Below are 24,256 nucleotides of genomic sequence, written 5' to 3' on the forward strand. Positions count from 1 at the left end.
GCGCAGTTAATTGCAACTAAAAGGTACAAATGATTTTTAGCTCAAAAATGTGTGAGGCGCATGAGTCATTTCGCAAAAAAATTAACATGAATGTGTGGCAAAAAAAAAAAAAAATGCTCTCCCACATCAAATTTCTGAGTCATTCCTCAGTAGAGTCATAAGAACGCGTTCACATGCCCGGACCAGCTCGTTCCCAGCCGTTTGAACTTCGACCCTACATTTCTTACACCCCGCTTCTGACCTGTTATTGTACACAATCGCTTCTGACGGAAACGATTATTTATTCAGCATTCCGATTGCTCACATGGGAGTGCCATCTCATACAAAAAAAAACAAAACAAACCGCATCAGGCTCGCTAAATCTACATGAAAAAAAACACAAGTGTGCTGTTTTCAATTGTGTCATAAGAAGTGAATGAAAGTGGACCACCATTTGATTGCACGTCATCTTCCACCAGGGGGCACTGCTAAGTCCTGTCTTGACCTGGTAAGCTCTGCTCTGGTTGGACCGCCAGCTGCATCTCATCCCGCCCCGATTTCAGTGGAACACATTGGGGTCCTCTCACAGTCTTTTGGATGGTAGAAGGTGGAGCTATGTCAGGCCCCTCCCCTCTCGTCAATTAGTAAACGACCCACAACAGACACCTCACCCCCCATAGAATCTTGTTGATTTGATTTCTATCCAACATAAGACAGTCAAGGTGCTCATCAAGTTAATTTTTCTGGAGTACAACGCTGTTGATTGTCAATAATATCCAACACGGGTTATATTTTAGCACGATTAATTATGTTCTTCCTCACACTTTGATGTGCTTCTCCTTCCACATAATTCATCTAATACAACATCATTCCAAATTCAACATATTCTGAAAATTTACCCAATGTGTGCTATTATTTTTTTTTAAATAACGTTTTCACCTGAAAATTCCCTATTCGTTCAATTTTGCCCCCAATTCTTATTTAGCATTCTTTTTCAGTGGCACATTCAAAATAACAAATTCAGATTGTTGCCATTTGAAAGTGAAATTATTCTGATTACTCAATTCTCCTTATTGAACAATTTTCAACAGGACAAAATTTCGCACGTACCAAAAATTCCCTTTTTATTATTATTTTATTTTATTTTTTACTCCCAAAAAATTACAATTTTAGGACATATTCTACATTATTCACTTCTCCATCAACATTACTCAACCGATTCAAACTATTCCAACATTTTGAGGTCATTCAAGCCATCTCATTTACTAGTTCCATTCACAAAACATTTTTTAAAGCCCCAAATTCCAAATAGTTACACGTTCACCCCACCTAAACAACCTAAACACCTATATTAATCATTAAAACCAGCTCATTCTGCGCCATTCGGGATCATTCAAAATCATTCCACAAGCTTCAATGTTTTCCTTTTCAACCTTTACAAACAATTTCTCCAGAAATTTGAAATATCTCACGATGGTTTTGCTGATGTTTATTCTTTGGAAGAATCACTGACTACATGTAATGGAATTTCAAAAAATGAAAGGACTGTGAGTGCCTGTAACGGCAAATGAATGGAGTACAGAAAAGAACATATCTTTAAATGAACTGAAGGCACAGCCGTGTTTATCACATTTAGCAAATATGTCAACGCTGCTGACTGAAAAAAAAAAAAAAAAAAAAAAATTGAAATGTGACAATTACCGTCACGGGAGAAAGAAACGCTTTTTTTTACGCAGTACACGCGAAAGCCAATTAAGTCGACGTCGCCCTCAAAAAAATAGACAGCGGAAGAGAAGCGGAAGCAGAAATTAGAAGCTGGAAAAAAATGACATCTGCCATGCTCTGTGATTATCTCGCCAACGTCGACTGCGGGGCAGCGAACGGGAACGTGGAGAGTTTGTCCTGCGCGTGAACCGACTTTATCAGGGAGCGTCGCCCGGGAGACGCAACATCAAGCCTTATTGATTCAAACCCTTTCGCTAACACTGGAGAATACAAACTGAATTCAATCAATTCCGCCGGCATTTTTTGTCACGATTTGAACCCGAATTTAAAGGAGACGTATTTGCAATGTATTCACAATTCAAAATAGTTGCTAGGTCTCATAATAATAATAATACATTTCCACTTAGCTAGCTAGCTATGCCTACACCACAAATAAGCATCTTTTCTTTGGAGCCTATGCTGGTGATGCTTTAGAGTGCCTCATTGTTTGCCGCGATTGCGCACATCACCCAGATAGAAATGAGATGGATGGAAGAGTCAGGAAGATGAGATAGATAGATAGATAGATAGATATGCTAGTTAGCTACATAAGCTAGCTAGATAGATTGATACGCTCACTAGCTAGATACATAGATTGATACGCTAGCTAGCTAGATAAACTCATCACTAATTGGTGCTGAAAGAGGCTGAAAATGGCAGGTAGCTAGCTAGCTAGCTAGCTGGATAGATGGATGGATAGATAGATAGATAGATATGCTAGTTAGCTACATAAGCTAGCTAGATAGATTGATACGCTCACTAGCTAGATACATAGATTGATACGCTAGCTAGCTAGATAAACTCATCACTAATTGGTGCTGAAAGAGGCTGAAAGTGGCAGGTAGCTAGCTAGCTAGCTCGCTGGATAGATGGATGGATAGATAGATAGATAGATAGATAGATAGATAGATAGATAGATAGATAGATAGATATGCTAGTTAGCTACATAAGCTAGCTAGATAGATTGATACGCTCACTAGCTAGATACATAGATTGATACGCTAGCTAGCTAGATAAACTCATCACTAATTGGTGCTGAAAGAGGCTGAAAGTGGCAGGTAGCTAGCTAGCTAGCTAGCTGGATAGATGGATGGATGGATGGATGGATGGATAGATAGATAGATAGATAGATAGATAGATAGATAGATAGATAGATAGATAGATAGATAGATAGATAGATAGATAGATAGATAGATAGATAGATAGATAGATAGATAGATAGATAGATATGCTAGTTAGCTACATAAGCTAGCTAGATAGATTGATACGCTCACTAGCTAGATACATAGATTGATACGCTAGCTAGCTAGATAAACTCATCACTAATTGGTGCTGAAAGAGGCTGAAAGTGGCAGGTAGCTAGCTAGCTAGCTAGCTGGATAGATGGATGGATGGATGGATAGATAGATAGATAGATAGATAGATAGATAGATAGATAGATAGATAGATAGATAGATAGATAGATAGATAGATAGATAGATAGATAGATAGATAGATAGATAGATAGATAGATAGATAGATAGATATACTCTCACCGATACCACTGTTTTAATGCAGTATCGGCGCCGCTGCCGATACCAGTATTTATATCGGAACAACACTAGTTACTACCGTATTGCTGCTGTGTTACTGCCGCGTCACGGGCACTGTTTGGAAAGAAAAGCTAAGGTAAATTATTAATCCTTTGAAAACTTTCTGTGTACCGTCTTTCTTTGTAAATATCTTATGTACAAAATGGCTTTTTCCTTTAGAAATGTACTGGGTGCGGCTTATGATCAGGTGTGCTCTATAGTCCGGAAATTACGGTAACCTGATCGGTGTTTTTTTTTTTTTTTTTTTTTTTTGTCGTTTTTTTTTCCCTGTAAGAAAATACTGTGACTTCATTTTGTATCCTGAATATGTCACGGTTATCCCGTTACCCCCCATAAATCCGGTCAATATTTGGATTTTGCTTCAGAAACTGAGCAGAAATGTGCTTCGAATGATGTCATCTTAGCCGTTCCTCCATTACGATTTTTTTGTTTTGTTTTGCCCCTCGAGCAGGAACCAAGTCAGCGCCGACATCTAGTCTCCACCTACCATTTTTGTGTTTTCGCCGAACTGCCAAGACAGACTGGAGGAAGTGTGAACTTTAGCCCGCGCAATCATGCTAATGACAAGTGAGCTATTAGTAGAAGTAACAGACGGGCGGGTGATCGGCGGGAGAAATCACCTCCGGTTTCCTTGACCAACGTCCCCCACCACCACCACCCCGTAGCGTTCTTATGGGTTCCACGTTGCTCTTTGTTCCCGCTTAATTATCACTGCACTCGCCCCCATCAACACATGATCAAAACAGAGCCATGATGATCTGACTCAGTCTCACGTCCTGACAGCAGGAAGAAGCCCCCCAACCCACCCCAAAGAAAAGAATAACACAGACACGCTGGCAGAGGTTGAATTGAGTCATCAACTTGGGGGGGGAGCACTACGGTGGTCTGGCGGTCCGACAAGATGAGATCTGAGCGAAGATGGCTTCAGAGGTGATATTTCGGTAGAACGTCCCCAGTTAACCTCTGCTTTTGTGACGATGACATCAATAGGCCAAGACGGAAGATCTGATAAGGAACCGACGCCAAGCACAACTAACAACGCGTTCTGCTTTTATTTCAACCACATGTTCAAATGTTAACACCGTCTGTCATGCTAGTTTACATGGCGGGACAGCGGCCGCTGGATGGCCGAGGACCACAGAAGACCGAAAACACTTTCACTGATGACTTGTTTCGTGTTCCTGACCGTCCGATGGTGGTCAATTGAGCCGTAAAGATAGCGTTAAGAAATTTTGAAATCCTAATCGTAATTTGAAAACTGATGTCACTTATTTTGAAAGTCTAATTTTGTTATGAGGCCAAACCTAACAACTGATCAAAAACTACCGAAGCATTGAAGATTTGGACATTCAGAAGTTTAAAGATGGTCAGACTAAGATTAGCTGTAAAACCCGTAGTGGATTTTAGGAACTATTCTGAAATTTCACCCAAAAGCTGACCATTAGTTGTTTTGTTTTACAGTCAAACCTCGGTTTTCGAACGCTTCTGCTCTCGACCAAATCGGTTTTCGACCAGAAAGTTTGAGAATTTTACGTCTCAGAACTCATCCAAAAAAAAAAAAAAAAAAAAAATGTCCATTTCTACCCTTTTCTATTTATGGTAAACAGTATACAGTGCAGTTTATGGTGTAAAATAGTAAAAAAAATAAAAATAAAAATTAAAAAATAAATTTAAAAAACTCGGAAAAAGTTTTTTTTAAGACTTGGAACGGATTAAAATTATTTACATTAATTATAATGGGAAAAATTGGTTCGGATTTCGAACAATTTGCTTTTGGAACAGCCTTCTGGAACGGATTATGGTTAGAAAACCGAGGTTTGACTGTATTTGTTTTTTTTTTTAGAAAATGGTGTTTTCAACAAAATAAAATTGCTTGTTATGTCCTTGTTTATTACACATGGTATGATCTTACTCTTTGATTCATCCAATAGACTGTTTACATGATTTCGATAGCTGCTGCTGTTTTGGTTAGCAACGCAGTTCAGCGGTATTATTTTCTATTTATATATTGACTGTAAATTTCGCGGGAACAAAAATTCCAACCCGCTTCCAGTGAAATTGATACACAGATTTTAGAGCTGTCAAACGAGTATTTTCTTTTAATCAGATTAATCACATCTTAGAATTTTGATTAATCGTGATTAATCGCTTCATTAAAATGGCTTTTTATCAACCTTTTTTGCCTGCCAAATTTAAAGAGCACCTGTTGTGTTAATTCTTTCGACATTTAATGTTATGAGGACACCTCCAAAATATTTTGATCCACAACGCACTCACTCCTCCTTTTCTTATCAGCTAATTACTTACATAATTTAAAATGCATGTAGTTACGTTTATTGCTCAAACACATCCTGTGCTACTTTTAACGTCGCCAACCGCTGTCACACTAAAGATTCATCTGCAGTCAAACTTAGTGTGATTAATCTGCGTGAATACGTGATTAATGAGATCATTTTTTATGTGATTTAAACTTGACAGCGCTAAAAATGTTATCGGGGTGGTTGTTTCATTATTCCGAATCATGACAGGACATGTTGAGTGTTATGCTACAACATCTGTCAAACAACTTGTCTTTTCTCACAGCTGGAAGCAGGTATCCAGCGGTGGCCCTGATAACGTTTATGGTTTTGCTAACCCAGTTTTCTACCTTGAATTTTTTTTTTTTTTTTTTTACCTTTGTAAAAACATCACATTTGTCACACATGCAAAGCTTTGTTTGAAAAAATAAAAACATAAATCGCTTTACCGTAAAAGTTTTAAAACAGCAGTGGATGAGGTATATATAATCCAGTAGGGGTGTTAAAAAAAATCGATTAGGCGATATATCGCGATACTACATTGCTCGATTCTCGAATCGATTCAATAAAAAAAAAAAATCGTTTTTTTTTTTTTTTTTTTTTTAAGAGCTCAGAATTGTTCATTCGGTAGTCTTACCGATTCAATGTCTTATCATCATTGCCTTTTTTTTTTTGTGTGTGTGTGTGTGTGTGTGAATCGATTTTTAAACTTCCATTTTTAATGGAAAAATATTCAACAAAACGAGCATGGAAGAATGTTATATGAACGGAACATTAAGCCTTAATATTTTATTTTAATGCTGTTCAAACATGAAACAGATTACAACCTCTATAAGACTGAAATTTCAGATAAATAAATAATACATTTTCATATCAATCTTACACTCTACAAGCTTACTGATTAGTATTTTCTAAATTTGAATGAAAAAAAATCGCAACAATCGACTTATAAATTCGTATCGGGATTAATCGGTATCGAATCGAATCGTGACCTGTGAATCGTGATACGAATCGAATCGTCAGGTACGAGGCAATTCACACCCCTATAATCCAGCAATGCAGCAGTAAACTAGGAAATGTGTTTAACATGTTGAGGCCGGAGGAGACGTTTAATGTGTTTTTGGGGGGGGGGAAACACGCTGAATGTAAACAATTCCCTGTTTGGTTCAAAGACTCCGCAGGAATCCCGGCGTGCATGTTCGACATTATTAGCGCGCTTTATCAATGAAACACTTTGAGCCCAAGCGACTGGCTTTGAGGGACGACTGACGCTTGCATCAGAGGAGCCACCGGTGACGCGGACCGCATACTCGATTGCAGCGCATTCGTTTGTGTCAGTCAGGTTTTCCGTGCGCGAGGATCCCAGGGGCGAATGATGTCTCCTGGCGGGGCGGGAACGTGCATGTCCTTGCGGTCACACACTCGAGGGGGAGCGATTTCAAGCGGTGGCTCGTGCCATGTTGAAATAATCAGGGAGCTTGTTGTCAAATGAGATTGTCTGCCAGAGAGAGTGTCGGGTTACAAACAACCGCCATGTGTCGTTCAGCGGCTCGTTTGGCAAATCGCTCTTCGGGGGCTCGCGTGTCACTGCGTTTTTTCCCGCAATTCAACAATGGGGTATATGCCACGCAAGAGGCGGGACTGCTTTTTGCTTTTTGTTTTTGCACAACAGTTTGTTTCCGGTCTGGTTTGCGACGTATGGGCTGCGTCAAAAATACTTGCGCTTCCGACTTTGTGCCCCGGACCGGAAATAAACTGATGTGCAAAATCAAGTCCCGCCTCTTCCGTGGCATATACCCCATTGGAGGAAAGTTTAGGCACCAACCAATTTGAGAAATGGAATATTTATTACCTATATACACCGGTACATTATTTATTCATTTATTTATTTATCATATGTATTATTAGTAGTAGTAGTGGTAGTATCATTATTATTTATATACTTACTGTATATTAGGGGTGTGAATTGCCTAGTACCTGACGATTCGATTCGTATCACGATTCACAGGTCACGATTCGATTCGATACCGATTAATCCCGATCCGAATTTATAAGTCGATTGTTGCGATTTTTTTTCATTCAAATTTAGAAAATACTAATCAGTAAGCTTGTAGAGTGTAAGATTGATATGAAAATGTATTATTTATTTATCTGAAATTTCAGTCTTATAGAGGTTGTAATCTGTTTCATGTTTGAACAGCATTAAAATAAAATATTAAGGCTTAATGTTCCGTTCATATAACATTCTTCCGTGCTCAAGGTGTGAATCCTAAAAAAAATCGATTCTGCCGATTATTGAATCGATTCGAGAATCGCGCGATGTAGTATCGCGATATATCGCCGAATCGATTTTTTTTTTTAACACCCCTACTGTATATTATTTCTTATTACCATTTAAATTTTTAAATGTGGGTTTATTTATTTATTTAGATATCTCATATATCGCTTTTTCAAGAAAATCAGGTATAATAAAAACCTGTACTGTAATGTGATTTTTCTGGCACAACAATCAATAGTTCACTTTCTTTGTTCACCAAAATGTGTATATTAAGTTAATCTAAGTCCCAAAATTGAGATGTTTTCTTCTTACTACATGACAGAAAATAATTGAGAAGCACTGCTTTAAGCGAACTCTTCAGGTCGACGGCTACATCAAAAGACTTCTGTATGTTCTAGCATTTAAAAAAAAAAAAAAAAAAAAAAACATACGTTTTTGGGTTTGAATGAGTTAATTAAGCCACTTATTGACTACGACACTCAAGACCACGTAAACTTTCCACAACTCTATCTGGCGTGGGCCACTGCCCCAACTTTCCCTCACGCAAAATTGATGCTAACTTGACTGTTTTCTTCCGTGAACAAAATGACATCAGCAGTCATTTATTGTTTTCCGAGGTTTTCCACACCGCGAGAACATTCTAATTATATTCCCACTTCCCTTGTCAGTGTGGATAATTTGCCAAGTGGTTGACTTTGAGATGGGGGGGGGGGAAGAGACTCCACTCGACGCGCGAACAGGAAGTTTAATCTTGGCATCCGAGCACGCCAAGGAGCGCGTGCGCGCTCGTTACAGGGAAAACGAAGTGCATCAGCTACAACACTCGATTTAAGAGCATGTTTGATTGTTTTAGCGGGGGGAAAAAAATAAAAATAAATAAATAAATTTTGCCGCATCTGTTAAAAAAAAAAAAAAAGGGGCGGGCGAGATGTGAAGTGAAGCCAGAAGCTCCACCGCACGCCCGGCGTAAGCCTAATTAGCTCGGGGAGCAGGTTAGTAGAACAAAAACATAAAAGAAGCCGACATTGATCAAGGGAGAAGCAACAAGAGAGCCTGGCAACCTGATTGGTCTTTAATTAAAAGCAAAAGGTTTATCCTTGCGGAAAGCAGGCTGCGCTCCCAGCAGGCCACTCCAATTACGGAGGAAGACAAAAGGAGGGAAGCTCGACGGAGGTGGACCTGTTTTACTATTATTATTATTTCTTGCCGCATTGTTTCATGTTTCTATCGGCAGACATGGTGGAGGGTACCAAAACTATCAATCCGCAACACAGGGCAGCCGTAGCTGCACTACATGGATGCGTAGAGATTGAGAATTCTATATGACTGAATAAACATAATAAAAGGATAAAATAAGAGTGCATATGTGAAAATGTATTCATAGGCATGAGCCGATATGAGCAAAAATATCAAAGTGTTAAAATTACAGCTCTAAAATGTGCTTATTTGAAATATTTGGGGAAACAAAAACAGCATTTTTTTTTCCATCTAACATTCTATTTCGTTTTTAAGCAAAATAAAGGAAAATTGGTGCATTAAGACACGTGCCATGTTAAGTTTATAAGTAAATAAATGTTGATATTCTTCCACTGCTTTCATTTTTTTTTTTTTTTTTTTTTTTTAGCAAGACACAGTGTCCAATCACTGGTGAGCTAATTTTTTGCATTAATTGAAGGCAATTAACTTCAAAGACGCAGCTGGTTTTTATTTTTTAGGCACAAGGCAAGCTGCAAAGGCAAACGTGCAATATCGATTCGGACGCCTCCGTATCGATACGTGTATTGTAATGAGGCCCGCAACGATATATTGCCGTATCGATTTTTTAGAGCACCCAAAACACAGTCACATCTGAGTCATATGTGATTTTGGTTGGTTATATCATATGACCAACCTAAATCATAACCTTGATCGGAAACTCATCATCATCATCATCATCATCATCATTCTATTCATCAGTTGGAGGGCGGGGCTGATGGCTTCTATTCCTGTCTGGGGTATATGTGCTCCACTACCAAAAAAAAAAAAGTTTTGAAGCACCTATGGGGTCCACTGTTCTGTTTGTTGTTTGTTTGTTTTTGTTTTTTTGTGGATTATTGTATGACAGCTAAAAGAAGCTTGCTTGAGGCACATCTGCAATGCAACTTTCTATTGCCCTTGTCATAATTTTTTTTTTTTAAACCATTTAAATATCATAATTGTTTGAGATTCCCATTATATTTCCCGTGGGAAGAATTCTATCAGAATGTCAACAAATCCTTCTTTTTCCACATATGCGTCTCAAAGTGAAGCGGCAAGAAAGCGACACAGGAAGTCATTCTTCAGCCTTGGAACATGTGTGCAAGTGAGTTTGAAAGCTCTGAAATGGGAGGAAGGGGGGGGGGGGGTTGTTGAGAGAGGGCGTCGCTCTCCTGGTCCCTCCCCGGCCCGGCCCAGCCCGGCACGGCCCCTTCTCACAGGGCAGTATCTTGTAGTAAGGTCCCCAAAGTGGAAAGTCATTCAGGCCCCGGTGAATGGAGCGAGTCTAAGCGGAGGACTTAACTGGCAGCACGAAAATATGACGGCCTCGCAATCCGCCCTGGTGGGCGCCATCCTGACCCTGCTCAGCCTCACTGACCCCGGCCGTGGAGGTAAGGACCACTTGCCAATTATTACTGTTGCTCGCCCCCTCCCTTCAACCTTTCCTTCATGCACATCTGTTCCACGTTGGCACCGAAGATGTTGGAATTCGGGTGCAAGTTCAGGATTTTTATCTCCGTGCAGAATTTCCTTATGTGGTCTCACGCCTGATTCATTGCTCAGCATTTGGATGAAATTCAAGCGAGCGTCTGGTCCAGACTCCGAGGTCTGTTTCCAATCCGGCGCCCGCTCGCTCGCTCGCTCGCTCTTTGCAATGTCTGCTGTCGCGCCCCGAGAAGTGTTTGCGTTTGAGGTTCCTGTTGTCAGAGGTCAGCAGCGAGAGAGGTGAGAAGATGAATCGTTCTTTCACAGGGAGCGCGAGCACCGCAGGGCCCGCGTTTCTGCGTATCCGCGCAGAGGTGGCGGTGGTGAGAGTGGGGGGGGGGGGGGGGGGGGGGGGTGAAAGTAAGCGTGCAGTGTGAGTTTTGACGAGGAGGCGGGGGTCCATACAATGGGTCCACAGTGTGCAGGCACAAGTCAGCCTCAGTACCTTTTTCAATGTGACTTTGCACTTCCTCCACAGGGCAAGTCGAGTTTGTGCAGGATGAAAAGTGTGAATAAGCAGCGACGTATGGGGGGAGTGTTTTTCAGGAGAGTTCCCTTGTGACTTTCACACATACATGACCTGTATTCAGCGCTTTAGAATGTACAAAATATATAAAAATATAGATGTTGTTCAATAAATGTCCTATTGGTAAAATGTTTTGAAAATCTAAAAAAAAAAAAACATCTATATGCACGATAATGTTGTTTTCAACCGATACCGATAATCGTTTAGAAAGTGCCGATGTCGATAACCGATAAGTAAGCCGATAACTGTTTGCAAAATGAACTCGAATACAATTGAAATAAAAAAAGTTAATAATAATCTGTGGATTTCTCTATTATCTGGTTATCTGTATGAAATCAAATTGGTTGATAATTGCCGATAATTATCGGTAAATTTCTTTATCTGGTTTATCTGTGTGAAACCAAATTGGTTGATAATTGCCGATAATTATCGGTAAATTTCTTTATCTGGTTTACCTGTGTGAAACCAAATTGGTTGATAATTGCCGATAATTATCGGTAAATTTCTTTATCTGGTTTATCTGTATGATGTCAAATTGGTCGATAATTGCCGATAATTATCGGTCACCGATATTCTTGTGCATCCCTAGTTTTACTACTCCAACTACACATTTTTGACCCATGAAGGCCACCATACTTCTAGATTGCAGTCAACAAAACCACCCTACATTCCGTTAACTTTGTGCACTAGTATGACCAATTCACTTTTTTTTTTTTTTGGCATATCTTTCCGGCCAGAGGGTAAAAAAAAAATGCGACAGCTGAAATGCTGTCAACTGTTAAAGACTGTACTTAAGTCAGAATTGGCAGGACGGACGTTGGGCTTGGAGCGGCTGCCGCAAACGAATTGTCTCGCGCCGTCTGTCGGTCCATCCGTCCCGCACCGCAAATTGCACGGCGCAATTACGCGCCGGGGCAAAGCGCCCCATCAGCGCCTCATTGGAGGCTAATGTGTGAAAGGCGATGCGCCATTTGCACACAGAGCGACGCTTTGTTTCAGTGTTGACGCTCGGCCGGAAAAAAAGCTGAACTCAATCTGTTAGCGGCGTGAAAACAGTCATCTGCCTTCATGTTTGCTTGTTTACAAGGGATGAGAAGGGGCAGAGACTTGAACCAAGATTCAGTAAAGTACTATTGATGGGCCATTTTTGGTGGTTCTTGGTCATTATGATGGCACTTGGAACGCTGAGATTTTTTTTTTTTAGATGGTACAAAAAAAATGAATGGCTTTCATTTCGAGTGCACATGTACAACACAATTACTAGTTTCCTCTTAGCTAGAGCCTTGCAGCCATCTTGTAGCATCTTATACAGAGGTGTCCAAACTACGGCCCGGGGGCCATTTGCGGCCCGCCGTCCATTTTCCAGTGGCCCGCGGCATATGCTAAAAATGGCATTTGACTCACTGAAAATAAATTAACAAAAACAAAAAATGTTTGGATATGGTCAAAGTAAGAAGGGAAGGTGTCGAAAAACACAGGTGCCATTAAAGGTTATTTTAGTTAACTAAAACTAATGAAAAAACTACAACTAAAATTCAAAAAACAATATTGTTACCAAAATAAATATTTTTTTTTAAATATTGCGCACAAGAAATACACATTTCTAAAATAATAATAATAATAATAATAATAATAATAATGATAATACTGAAACTAACAAACTAAACTAAAACTAAGCATTTTTTAAAGAACTAAACTAATAAAAACTAACAGAACCACCCTGAAAACTAATAAAAACTAACTAAAATGAAAAATTCCAAAACTATAATAACCCTACTGCCATATTACAAATAAATTGGTTTATATACTGTAGCATTTTTTCTAAATATGCAAAAGCACAAATAAATTATTTGTACAATTTTTAGGACACAATTTCTCTTCATAACATTATATGGCCCTTGCGTCCTTCTGATTTTCTGTATGTGGCCCTCAAATGAAAAAGTTTGCACACACCCCCAAAAAAGAGCCAAATAAAAAGCAGATGAAAATGTGAATGGCAAACCGCAACTAGGCGGGGGGTTCATTGTGCATGCAGTTGGTAAATAATTCACAGGGTGTCATTTTCCACCAAAATCAAATCATCAAAACAGCCTAACATAGGACTTTCTCTTCCTCGACAGTAATCGTCTCCTGGACCTGATTCCTCCCGAGTAGCTAATGCTAATGTCGGCCAGATGTACCACAGTCCCCGATTAGATTTAACCTTTGCTTGGGAAAAAAATCTCCGCCGCCAGCTGTCAGGATGGCGAGTGAGAAGGTTCTCTATCTTGCCGCTGTTTACATCTTCAAATGTCACAGGCCGTGTTACCACATGACGTCCGCATGCCAGAGCGGTCCCCAAGAAGCAAACGATGGTCCATTCTGGATCCATTTAGACCGTCTTAGTTCAATCAGAAACAGATTTTGAGCTTGGAAAAAAAAAAAAAAAAAACGTGAACAGGAGCCCAGAGAGTCGTGTAATAACATTTTCCGTTCATTTTCTGCAGCGCTGCAACCCACAACTTTTCCACAGTTTTATGTCCTCATGTTACTCCCTGCGAGGATCTGCGAGACTATGGAAGCAGCGCGAGCATAAGCGGCGGCTCAGCAAAATGAAGACGCAAAATGGGATTGCTGAGGAGCTGATGTTGTTTAACATCTGCGCTTCCGCCCGCTCACGATCTTATTTTACCTGTCGAGATGGAGTATCACGACAACCAATCCAATGAGCAGAAACAAGGACAGCAAAACAGGCATCCTTATTTTTCCCTCCAGAGCAAACACATTGTATCGTGTCTGTATCTGAAATTGGACATGACATATCACAGCGCTCAGCAGCACGCTGTGGTTTTTGTGACTGTTACGACTTTCCTCGAACTTAAGCGGTAACGAGGTTTGCAGAAAACTGGTGAGGCGGCCGTTGTAAATGGATCAAGTCGTATGTCTGCTGATGGCCCTCTTGATCGGAACAAGATCTTTGTTTTATGTATCTGCTTGAGGATGGATGGATGGATGGATGGATGGATGGATGGATGGATGGGTGGATGGATGGATGGATGGATGGATGGATGGATGGCAGCCAGGGTCCAAATGATGGATGGATGGATGGATGGATGGATGATGGATGGATGGATGGATGGATGGGTGGAGGAATGGATGGGTGGAGGAATGGATGGATGGATGGATGGATGGATGGGTGGAGGGATGGATGGATGATGGATGGATGGATGGATGGGTGGAGGAATGGATGGGTGGAGGAATGGATGGATGGATGGATGGATGGCAGCCAGGGTCCAAATGATGGATGGATGGATGGATGGATGGATGGATGGATGGATGGATGGATGGGTGGAGGGATGGATGGATGGATGGATGGATGGATGGATGGATGGATGGATGGATGGATGGATGGATGGCAGCCAGGGTCCAAATGATGGATGGATGGATGGATGGATGGATGGATGGGTGGAGGAATGGATGGGTGGATGGATGGATGGATGGATGGATGGATTGTGGATGGATGGATGGATGGATGGATGGATAGACGGATGGATGGACGGATGGGTGGATTATGGATGGATGGATGGATGGATGGATGGATGGATGGAGGAATGGATGGATGGATGGATGGATGACAGCCAGAGGGTCCAAATGATGGATGGATGGATGGATGGATGGATGGAGGAATGGATGGATGGATGGATGGATGGATGGATGGATGGATGGATGGATGGATGATCTGCATTGTGGAAAGTTCCATTGTTGGTGCGATGGAAAAAATGAAGTCTTTCATAGATTGACCAATAGAATTTATGGATGTGTGGATCGGTATTAAGATGGCTGTTGACAATTCGACCATTAGCTTATTGGATCGATAAACGTCGGGCTCTCCAGGTGGACGGATTGATGGCTGAATAAGAGCCATGCAAAAAAAATAATAAAATAAAAAATCTGTGATGTCACCCGTGACTGATTTTGCATTAGCGTTAAATGACCCACTTTTAATCCTTCTGGTAAATGACATCACTTCAGTAAATTACTAAGTAGCAAATTGGTCATTAAACAACAATAGACGCATACAGTGATGCAATTGCAAAGCTGAAGTAGGGAAATTGGATCCAGAGCGCGCATACGAGCGCCCGTCCGTCCGTCTATTTTCCCAGCGAGCTTCGTGTCACTATGACAACATGGGAACAATAAATAAATATGGAATCTGCCTGGGGGCTCCGCGAAGCGTCTCTATACAAGGTCTCCACGCACAAGACTCACAAGTCCAATATTTGCTTTGAGTTATTGGTGAATTAGTGTTATTCCACAAGACACACTTGGCTCACCTCTTTAGTTTAAACAATGTCGTGGCTTGGACAAAATCCAAACAGGAAAATCACGAGTGTCCATTAATTGGCTGTATTCAACAGCATGAACGTTTGTTTGGGAAAAAAAAAAAAAAAAAGAAGAAGGAATGTCCAAAAAGACGCCAAATTCATGATATATCCTTCAAATTGTTTGGAAAGGGAACACTTGATGATGCACTGGTGGCTGATGGCTTATTAACACATTCATTGCCAGACCAGAAAAAAAATGTATCATTTGACGTCTTTTTCCGTCAATGGCAGTGAATAAGTTAAACATGGTAAAAAAAAATCAATGAAGCAATTATAAATTGTTGATATAATGTACAGCAGGGGTGTCCAAACTTTTTCCTCTGAGGGCCACATACAGAAAAATAGAAAGCTGCAAGGGCCACTTTGATTTTTTTTTTTAGCTATTTATTAACACATTCATTGCCAGACCAGAAAAAAAATGCATCACTTGACGTCTTTTTCCGTCAATGGCAGTGAATGAGTTAACTATTTGACTGCCAAAAACGTTTAATAACGATGACTAAGATCACAATGTATGCCGCCATAAACGTTAAATGACGTCAACTAAATTTTATTTTATTTTTTTATCTATTTGAAGTGCAGTGCTGCCTGGTCAATGGGTTGTGGAATCAAAAACACCCACTAACTATGGCCAGCAGATGGCAGCATTGCATCTCTTTTCAATGAGCTTAAGATATGAAATTACAATGAAACAAGACGAAATCTGATGAAATAGAACGTTTTCAAGGATGACATGAATGATCAAAGCCTTTGTTACATTTAATCTAATTCACAAAATATGTTGTGGAGAAAATGTATCTTTTCACAAAAGGCTTGTTTTCTCAAATTACATGTTTTCAAATGGTGATGACTAAAGAACAGAATAAGTTCGAAACATACATTTTTCTTTTCTAATGAAGGAACGGAATGCAATTTTTCATGTGGTGCCCACCAGGATTATGTAGTAAAAGTACACAATATTAGTTAAAATGCTCGAAATCGGCTGGCACTGGTTGTTTTTTTTTTTTTTTGGCTAACTTGTGGCAGTAAAAGAGTTAATTATATTTAGAGGACAGCATCGCGTCAGGCAGCCTAAAGATAGCCGACCGTTGGTATCCGCCAACCTTATACAGTACAGCTGTTGGAATCGAGCGGTGCAAATTTATATACGTGACCTGAAAAGCGACCGGGCGGGCGGACGGACTCCTCACATCCAATCATGGAAATGTTTCGCGTAACAGGAATAAACTGTTGCCAAACGTGTCCTTGAACGAGACGCAGGTCTGCTGCTGCTGCTGCTGCTCAGCCACGCTCGACCTAAGCTAGCGATTAGCATCAGTGAATTCTAATCACGAGGCATTCGAAGCCGTGCCTTCATTCGTCGCTGGGTGCACTTATGCGCAGTTAGATGAATCCCTCCATTAAATCAAATTTTGTCGTGTTAGAATTTGAATCGCCAGACCGAGGGTCATTGGACAATAAAAAAAAAAAAACATGAGTCAGAAATGTCTGAGATATGCTATCACGTAAGAAGTCTTATCGAAAAAAAAGAGAATAATTTGGAGGTTAAAGTGGCAGACATCCAAATTCTAAGCAGATGTTTGTCATTGCGCAATACAAGGCTGGCCCCTTCTGAAGGCCTCTTTAAAGATGCAACCTTCTTGTCACTTTTTCATTTTTTATTATTATTTTTTTTTATGGGCTGTACAATGTGGCCGTCCTTCGCATCCACCTACCTCCAAACGTCAAAACAACATTTTGAGTATAGCGGTGCAAAGTGCAGAGAAAGTAAAGATTTCACTTGTAAGACGTAAAGTACGAGGTTTTGACTCATTTGTACTTTTATAACAGTTATATGCTATATGCTAAATAGCGCGAGCTACAATCAATACAGCAGCACCTAATTGTCTCTCAAATTAATTCAGGTGTGAAGAAGTAGCATATCGTCACTGCTGTGTGAAAAAACAATTATGTCCATTTGTTTCATTTTTTTTTTGGGGGGGGGGTGTCTACATTCAGTTTCATCCCAAAAAAAGTAAAAAACGTTTTCACAGCTATGTCCATTTTTTTTTTTTTTTTTTTTTTTTTTTTTTTTTTTTTTACATTTTTTGGGGGATGTGTGCATTCGGCCTCATCCCAAAAAGGTAAAACTAAAAAACTAAAAAAAATATTTTAAAAAAATGGACAAGTGTTTTTCACATCTTTTCCACAGCTATGCAAAACACTTTTTTTTTTTTTTTTTACGTTTTTGGGATGTCTGCATTCAGTTTCATCCCAAAAAGGTAAAAAATTGGGGGAAAAAAGGGAAAAAATTGACATGTGTTTTTCACAACTTTTTTTTCACAGTTATGTGAAGAACACTTATGCCCATTTTTTTTTTTTTTTTTTTTTACATTTTTACATTTTTGGGATGTATGCATTCAGTTTCATCCCAAAAAAGTAAAAATAATGGTTAAAATTTTTTTTAATAAATACAAAAAAATGGACATAGGTGTTTTTCACATAGCTGTGACGATATGTTGTAAACATTTTTCTGAAGAAGTATCAAAAATATAGGTGGTTAAAAAAAAAAAAAAAAACTCAACACATGCATTGCAATATTTGTCTCCCCAATTCAATATCAGTATAATAATATCAGCAAATAATAAAACTCTGGAACAATTCACATCTTGGCTAGTAGGGGGAACATTGCAGGGGCGTGCAGAGTTTTTTTTGGGGGGGGGGGCTAATGGGTATCCTCCACCCACCCTAGTCGATGAAAATTTTAAATGATAGACAATAGCCTCCAGTTTAGCTTTATAGAAAATGTAAAATGCTGATAAATTAGTTTATTAAATTATTTTGCCCTTCACAGCTATTTACCACACCCTAAATCAGAATCAACCATCTTAGTGATGTCCTTCCACTGTTTACTAGGTGTTATCTGGATTCCTTGCTAACCCTCCAAAACATTTTGATACTTTAAGCTCATGATTAGCTTTAGTGGTGCTGGTTGATACAAACATGTAAGTTAAAAACAAAAAAGCCATTTTTCTTCAGGGCCTTTTTCGAGGGTTAATCCAGCCCTGTTTTAGCCATTCTTTGACGTTCCTTCCCCGCATCTGGCTGCTATGAATCCCGTTCCAAATATCGGCCATTAACCGCGCAGTATGTCTTGATGCCTGGTGGCCAAGACGGCAGGAAAATAAATTTAAAAAAAGTCGGATGCAGAAAGAGCAAAATCGCCTTTAGATAGCAGACTTTTTTTTTTTTTTTTTGTCCCCGCTCGCGAATGATGCTTTATTCTCATTGAGATGCGGGATGAAAACTAAAAGACACGTCCGTCGCCCTGAGGACTCCTTTGGCGGATGATCGCTCCCGCATGGCTCCCGTTTTGACAGACAGCTCCGCTTATATTGGGAGGGCCGTGATCTGCTTAGCGGGGGCAGCAGGCAGCCCACACACACGCACGCAGTCCTCGTTTAGCCTTGAGGCGTGCGCACAAAAGAGTTGCCGTACATAAACACGGGTTTACATTCCGCCGCCCCCCACTCGCCAAAAGGTGAAAGGGCAACTCAACTTAAGGCCTCTGCGTTGTTTTAACGTCATCCACGTCGATCTGATAAGTCGCAGGCGTTTACCAGGACGGGACGGTGAGATTTTAGTCGCTCGAGTGGCAATTTGGGAGGTTAAATTGTTGATCAAAAAGGTGATTGTCGCCTTGTAATTGCGGGGGAATTCCAAGGATGCGGTTTTGGAGCGCCAGTGGCATTCCGACAGCTTGGGAACAGGGACTAATCGCGGGACTGCGGGCGGAGATAAACTCAATTGTTGTGACGTGAGCCTTACAGTTATGAGTCGTTTTTAACATCACAATCCAAACACAAAAATATGACGGCGTATTAGGGCCACGTATAAATATATATATCTTAGAGGGTGGAGGCAATATTCAGTGAAAAAAATTTGCCACTTTATAAAGTCACAAATTTCCGACATAAAGTGGCAAATTTGCAAGAAGAAAAACTTGTAAATTTGCAAGTTTAGAAAGTGCGAGTTTATAAAGTGGCAAACTTGCAAGAGAAAAATAAATGCATAAATTTGTTAGTTTATAATGTAAAGTAGCAAATTTGCGAGTTTACAAAGTGGCAAATTTGCGAGTTTATAAAGTGGCAAATTTGCGACTTATTTACAAATTTATAAAGTGGCAAATTTGTGATTTTATAATGTAGCAAATGTGCAAATTCATAAAGTGGCAAATTTGCAAGCTTATGAAGTGGCAAATTTGCAAGTTTATAAAGTGGCAAATTTGCAAGAGAAAAATAAATGCATAAATTTGTTAGTTTATAATGTAAAGTAGCAAATTTGCGAGTTTACAAAGTGGCAAATTTGCGAGTTTATAAAGTGGCAAATTTGCGACTTATTTACAAATTTATAAAGTGGCAAATTTGTGATTTTATAATGTAGCAAATGTGCAAATTCATAAAGTGGCAAATTTGCAAGCTTATGAAGTGGCAAATTTGCAAGTTTATAAAGTGGCAAATTTGCGATTATATAAAGTGACAATTTGCAAATTTATAAAGTGGTAAATTTGCAAGGAAAAAAACCTCAAATTTGCGAAATTATAAAGTGGCAAATTTACGAGAGAGAAAAAAATAATAATTTGCGAGTTTATAAAGTGGCAAATTTGCAAGTTGTGGCAAATTTGAAAGTTTATAAAGTGGCAAATTTGCGATTATATAAAGTGACAATTTGCAGATTTATAAATGGCAAATTTGCAAGAAAAAAAACCTCAAATTTGCGAATTTATAAAGCGGCAAATTTGCGAGAGAAAAAAAACAAATTTGCGAGTTTATAAAGTGGCAAATTTGCAAGTTTATAAAGTGGCAAATTTGTGAGTTTATGAAGTGGCAAATTTGCGAGTTTATAAAGTGACAAAGTTGCAAGTTGTGGCAAATTTGCAAGTTGCGGCAAATTTGCAAGTTGTGGCAAATTTGCAAGTTTATAAAGTGGCAAATTTGCAAGTTTATAAAGTGGGAAATTGGAGAGAAAAAAAAACACATTCGCGAGTTTATAAAGTGGCAAATTTGCAAGTTTATAGAGGCAAATTTGCTAGAAAAAAACCCTCAAATTTGCATGTTTATAAAGTGGCAAATTTGCAAGTTTATAAAGCTCCAAATTTGCAAGATTTTTTATCTCAGAATTTTACCCCCCACCCTCTGAAAAAAAAATATATAATAATAAATAATAATAAAATATATATATACATGGCCCTAATACGTCGTCGTACAAAAACATCAACATCCTTACGAATATTTAATTTTTTAAATTTATTTATGTTGTGTAGATTCTCTTCATGGTCATGGTAGAAATTTACCTGCAGGACCCACAAGCCACAACATTGGAAATCAAAGTGCTTTGTGAAAGGCAGGCTTACATCCGCCGTCCATACAGCAGCAAAGTCAATTGGCGTGTTTATTTCTGATAAGAGCTTTTTTTTTTTTTTTTTTTTTTCTGGGTAGGGGGGGGTTAGCATCCAAAATGGAAACGCAAGAGAAAATTCTCATTATCACACAACTGCCAAGTTTTCAATAAGAAGGAATTATGCATGACCAGATGTTCTGATACGGCCCTCTGTGGTGCTCCATTTATTTATTTTTATTTTTCCCAAAATGAACAAAAGAAGATTCAGTTCTGTTTTTTTTGCTGCCTTTTTTTTTTTTTATCACTGAAAATACATTCAAATGATAAAAACAAAAAGCACCATTTGGAATGACAACGCCCCACCTCCACTTCACTCCGCCATCCAACATCCGAGCTTGTGACCTTAAGTCCGGTATCGGCCACATCGTCTAATTTCATCAAGATATCGTTAATGGACCTCACGGCAGCGGACAATTTAACAATCGAATTAAGAAGTGAGGATGACATTTCAAAAACGTGTCGCACGTGTGTCACAGGATGGACAGAATGAGGTTGAGTGTGGCGGAAGGGACGAGACAGGAAACGAACGTAAAGGGCGTATTCTTGGCCCCTTGGATTCATGTCGGATTTGGGCGGGGCAAAGTGATTGTTTGGCCAATGAAATTTACTTAACAGTTCCAATCAATCCAAGATACTTAAAAAAAACAAATAAAAAAAACTGATCAACAGAGGGAGAGAGAACGGGAAGCCTGACGGGTTGCCGGACAGCATCCTAATGTTTAAGGTGAAAAAAATAATAATAATAATGATGATAGATTTTGCAGAATGAATTCAGGTAGATTTATTTCTATTGTGCACAGTGGTTGCAATGTTATCATTAATAGCTGGGGGAGAGGAGCAATCGTGTTCATGATGAAATTTGGCCTTGCGTAACTTTTTTTTTTTTTTTTGTTACTCTATAGCTTTGCGTCTTGCTGTTCATTTCTATTGTGCAGAGTGGTGATTAATATGAATAACTGGTGAGCGAAAAGAGCAACCTTGGTAATTAATAATGACCACAACAGAGGCTCCCATAAATTGATCTTTTTCACTGTAGTTCTATTTATTTTCTATTGTGCAAAATGATTGTTATTATTAACACCTGATAAGGCGTGTAAGCGCATGAAGCACGACGTACATTTTGCGTGCACGTGCCAGTGTGTCAACTGAATATGCCATGGACTTTTAATGACTATGGATTATTTCTAGTTGTTCCATTTATTTCTATTGTGCATAGCGGCAGTAATCATGAGTACTGACGAGAGAGGTGAGACCTTCAAGAAAAATTAGGGCATGTGCATGGCCAAGCATAACATGAATCTTTCTAACTGTGGATTATTTCTATTAGTTCAATTTTATTTCTATTGTGCAATCACCGAGATTTCGACATGTGCATTTTGGCTACAGACGTCTGTGACAAAGCATGCTGTGGACTTGTATTTTATTAATTATTTATCGATGTTCTCTTTATTTCTATTGTGCACTTATACTTATTTCTACTGTGCATCATGAGTAACTATCAAACTAAGTAACACATGACTAAGCATGCACTTAAAATGAAGGAATTTTGCATTGCTCCCTGTACGGCACATCTTCGTTGTTCCCATGACCAATCATGGCCCGCCTATTTGGACATGTGCTGATCTCGAGTACGCATCAGAACGCTGGACTTGAAGTTTTAAGGGGGCTCTAGTGTGGTCTAGTATGATTCCACGGGAAAAGCTGCATGACTCACAGGAAACAGAGTCATTGCCTGGCGTGTTTGGGAGGAGAAAAAAAAAGAAAAAAAAGCGTCTAACATCTGGAGCTGTCTCGAGTTTGAAATTATCCCTCTGCTTCTCTTTTGCCTAATATAGACAAAACTATGGTAACATTGTGATAAAAGAGGGCCGCCGTATGTTGAATGCGTACAACTAAATGTTTTAGCATGTCCTATTTAGCACGTGTGCACGCATTCTGTCTCCAGACATTTGCCCCGATGGGAACAATGTGATGGCTCAACATGTGAAAATGAGTCACTTGTTTAAAATTAGCCTGCAGGAATCAATCTGCAAAGTAGAGGGACTCCCTTTCCAGACTCCGGGCTGCATGAGTCACTATCATAAGGCTGAGCTGCTTCATCATGTGGTGGCGGCCTATTCACTTGTGTCCCATGCTACATGCTAACTGGCTACCATGGCTTGACTCATCGCTACAGTAAGTGTCAGGGTCCGACATTCACAGTGGGCCGATAGCTCGGGTGCACCATGTGATTGTGTTGGGCCACCCAAAAAAATAAAAAATTATATATATATATGTATATATATATATATATATATATATATATATATATATATATATATATATATATATATATATATACTGTATATATTTGTTTGTTTGTTTGTTTTTTAAGCGTTAATATGCCATAGACCAACTTCTTTTTCAGCCCACATTGCATACACTTTACCCACTTGGCTAATTGGCTACTGGCAAATTTTAAGCATGAGGACTAATGAGTGAATCGGAGGGTCATGCCGAGGAAAATGATGCTTCAAATGCGACGGCGGCCCAGAATTTTAGCTCAACGGAAACACTTTGCGCTCAAACACCAAAGACTTGTCGCAAATACGTTCGAACATACTCACAAAAACGTTCGAATATACTCGCAAATACGTTCGAACATACTTGCAAATACGTTCGAATATACTTGCAAATACGTTCGAACATAGTCGCAAATACTTTCGAACATACTCGCAAATATGTTCGAACATACTCGCAAAAACGTTCGAATATACTCACAAATACGTTCGAACATACTCGCAAATACGTTCGAACATACTTGCAAATACGTTCGAATATACTTGCAAATACGTTCGAATATACTCGCAAATACGTTCGAACATAGTCACAAATGCGCTCGAACATAGTCGCAAATACGTTCGAACATACTTGCAAATACGTTCGAACATACTCGCAAATATGTTCGAACATACTCGCAAAAACGTTCGAATATACTCGCAAATACGTTCGAACATACTCGCAAATACGTTCGAACATACTTGCAAATACGTTCGAATATACTCGCAAATACGTTCGAACATAGTCACAAATGCGCTCGAACATAGTCGCAAATACGTTCGAACATACTTGCAAATACGTTCGAATATACTTGCAAATACGTTCGAATATACTCGCAAATACGTTCGAACATAGTCACAAATACGTTCGAACATACTCGCAAATACGTTCGAACATACTCACAAAAACGTTCGAATATACTCGCAAATACGTTCGAACATACTTGCAAATACGTTCGAATATACTCGCAAATACGT

General features: G+C 39.4%; 2 protein-coding genes across 4 annotated transcripts in view; one reads left to right on the forward strand and one right to left on the reverse strand.

The window, feature by feature from the left end:
* lingo1a (leucine rich repeat and Ig domain containing 1a) overlaps nucleotides 1-24,256 on the reverse strand; it is a 340,201-nt gene that overhangs the window by 270,161 nt on the left and 45,784 nt on the right. The gene's annotated exons all lie outside the window — the stretch shown is intronic.
* Nucleotides 10,401-24,256, forward strand: part of cspg4 (chondroitin sulfate proteoglycan 4) — a 75,294-nt gene continuing 61,438 nt past the window's right edge. The window contains exon 1 of the mRNA XM_077517516.1: nucleotides 10,401-10,537. Coding sequence (XP_077373642.1) covers nucleotides 10,465-10,537 — 73 coding nt within the window. The 5' untranslated portion in view covers nucleotides 10,401-10,464. The remainder of the gene's footprint in view (nucleotides 10,538-24,256) is intronic.

The sequence above is a fragment of the Festucalex cinctus genome, chromosome 3 (assembly GCF_051991245.1).
Source record: "Festucalex cinctus isolate MCC-2025b chromosome 3, RoL_Fcin_1.0, whole genome shotgun sequence".
Classification (NCBI taxonomy): Eukaryota; Metazoa; Chordata; class Actinopteri; order Syngnathiformes; family Syngnathidae; genus Festucalex; species Festucalex cinctus.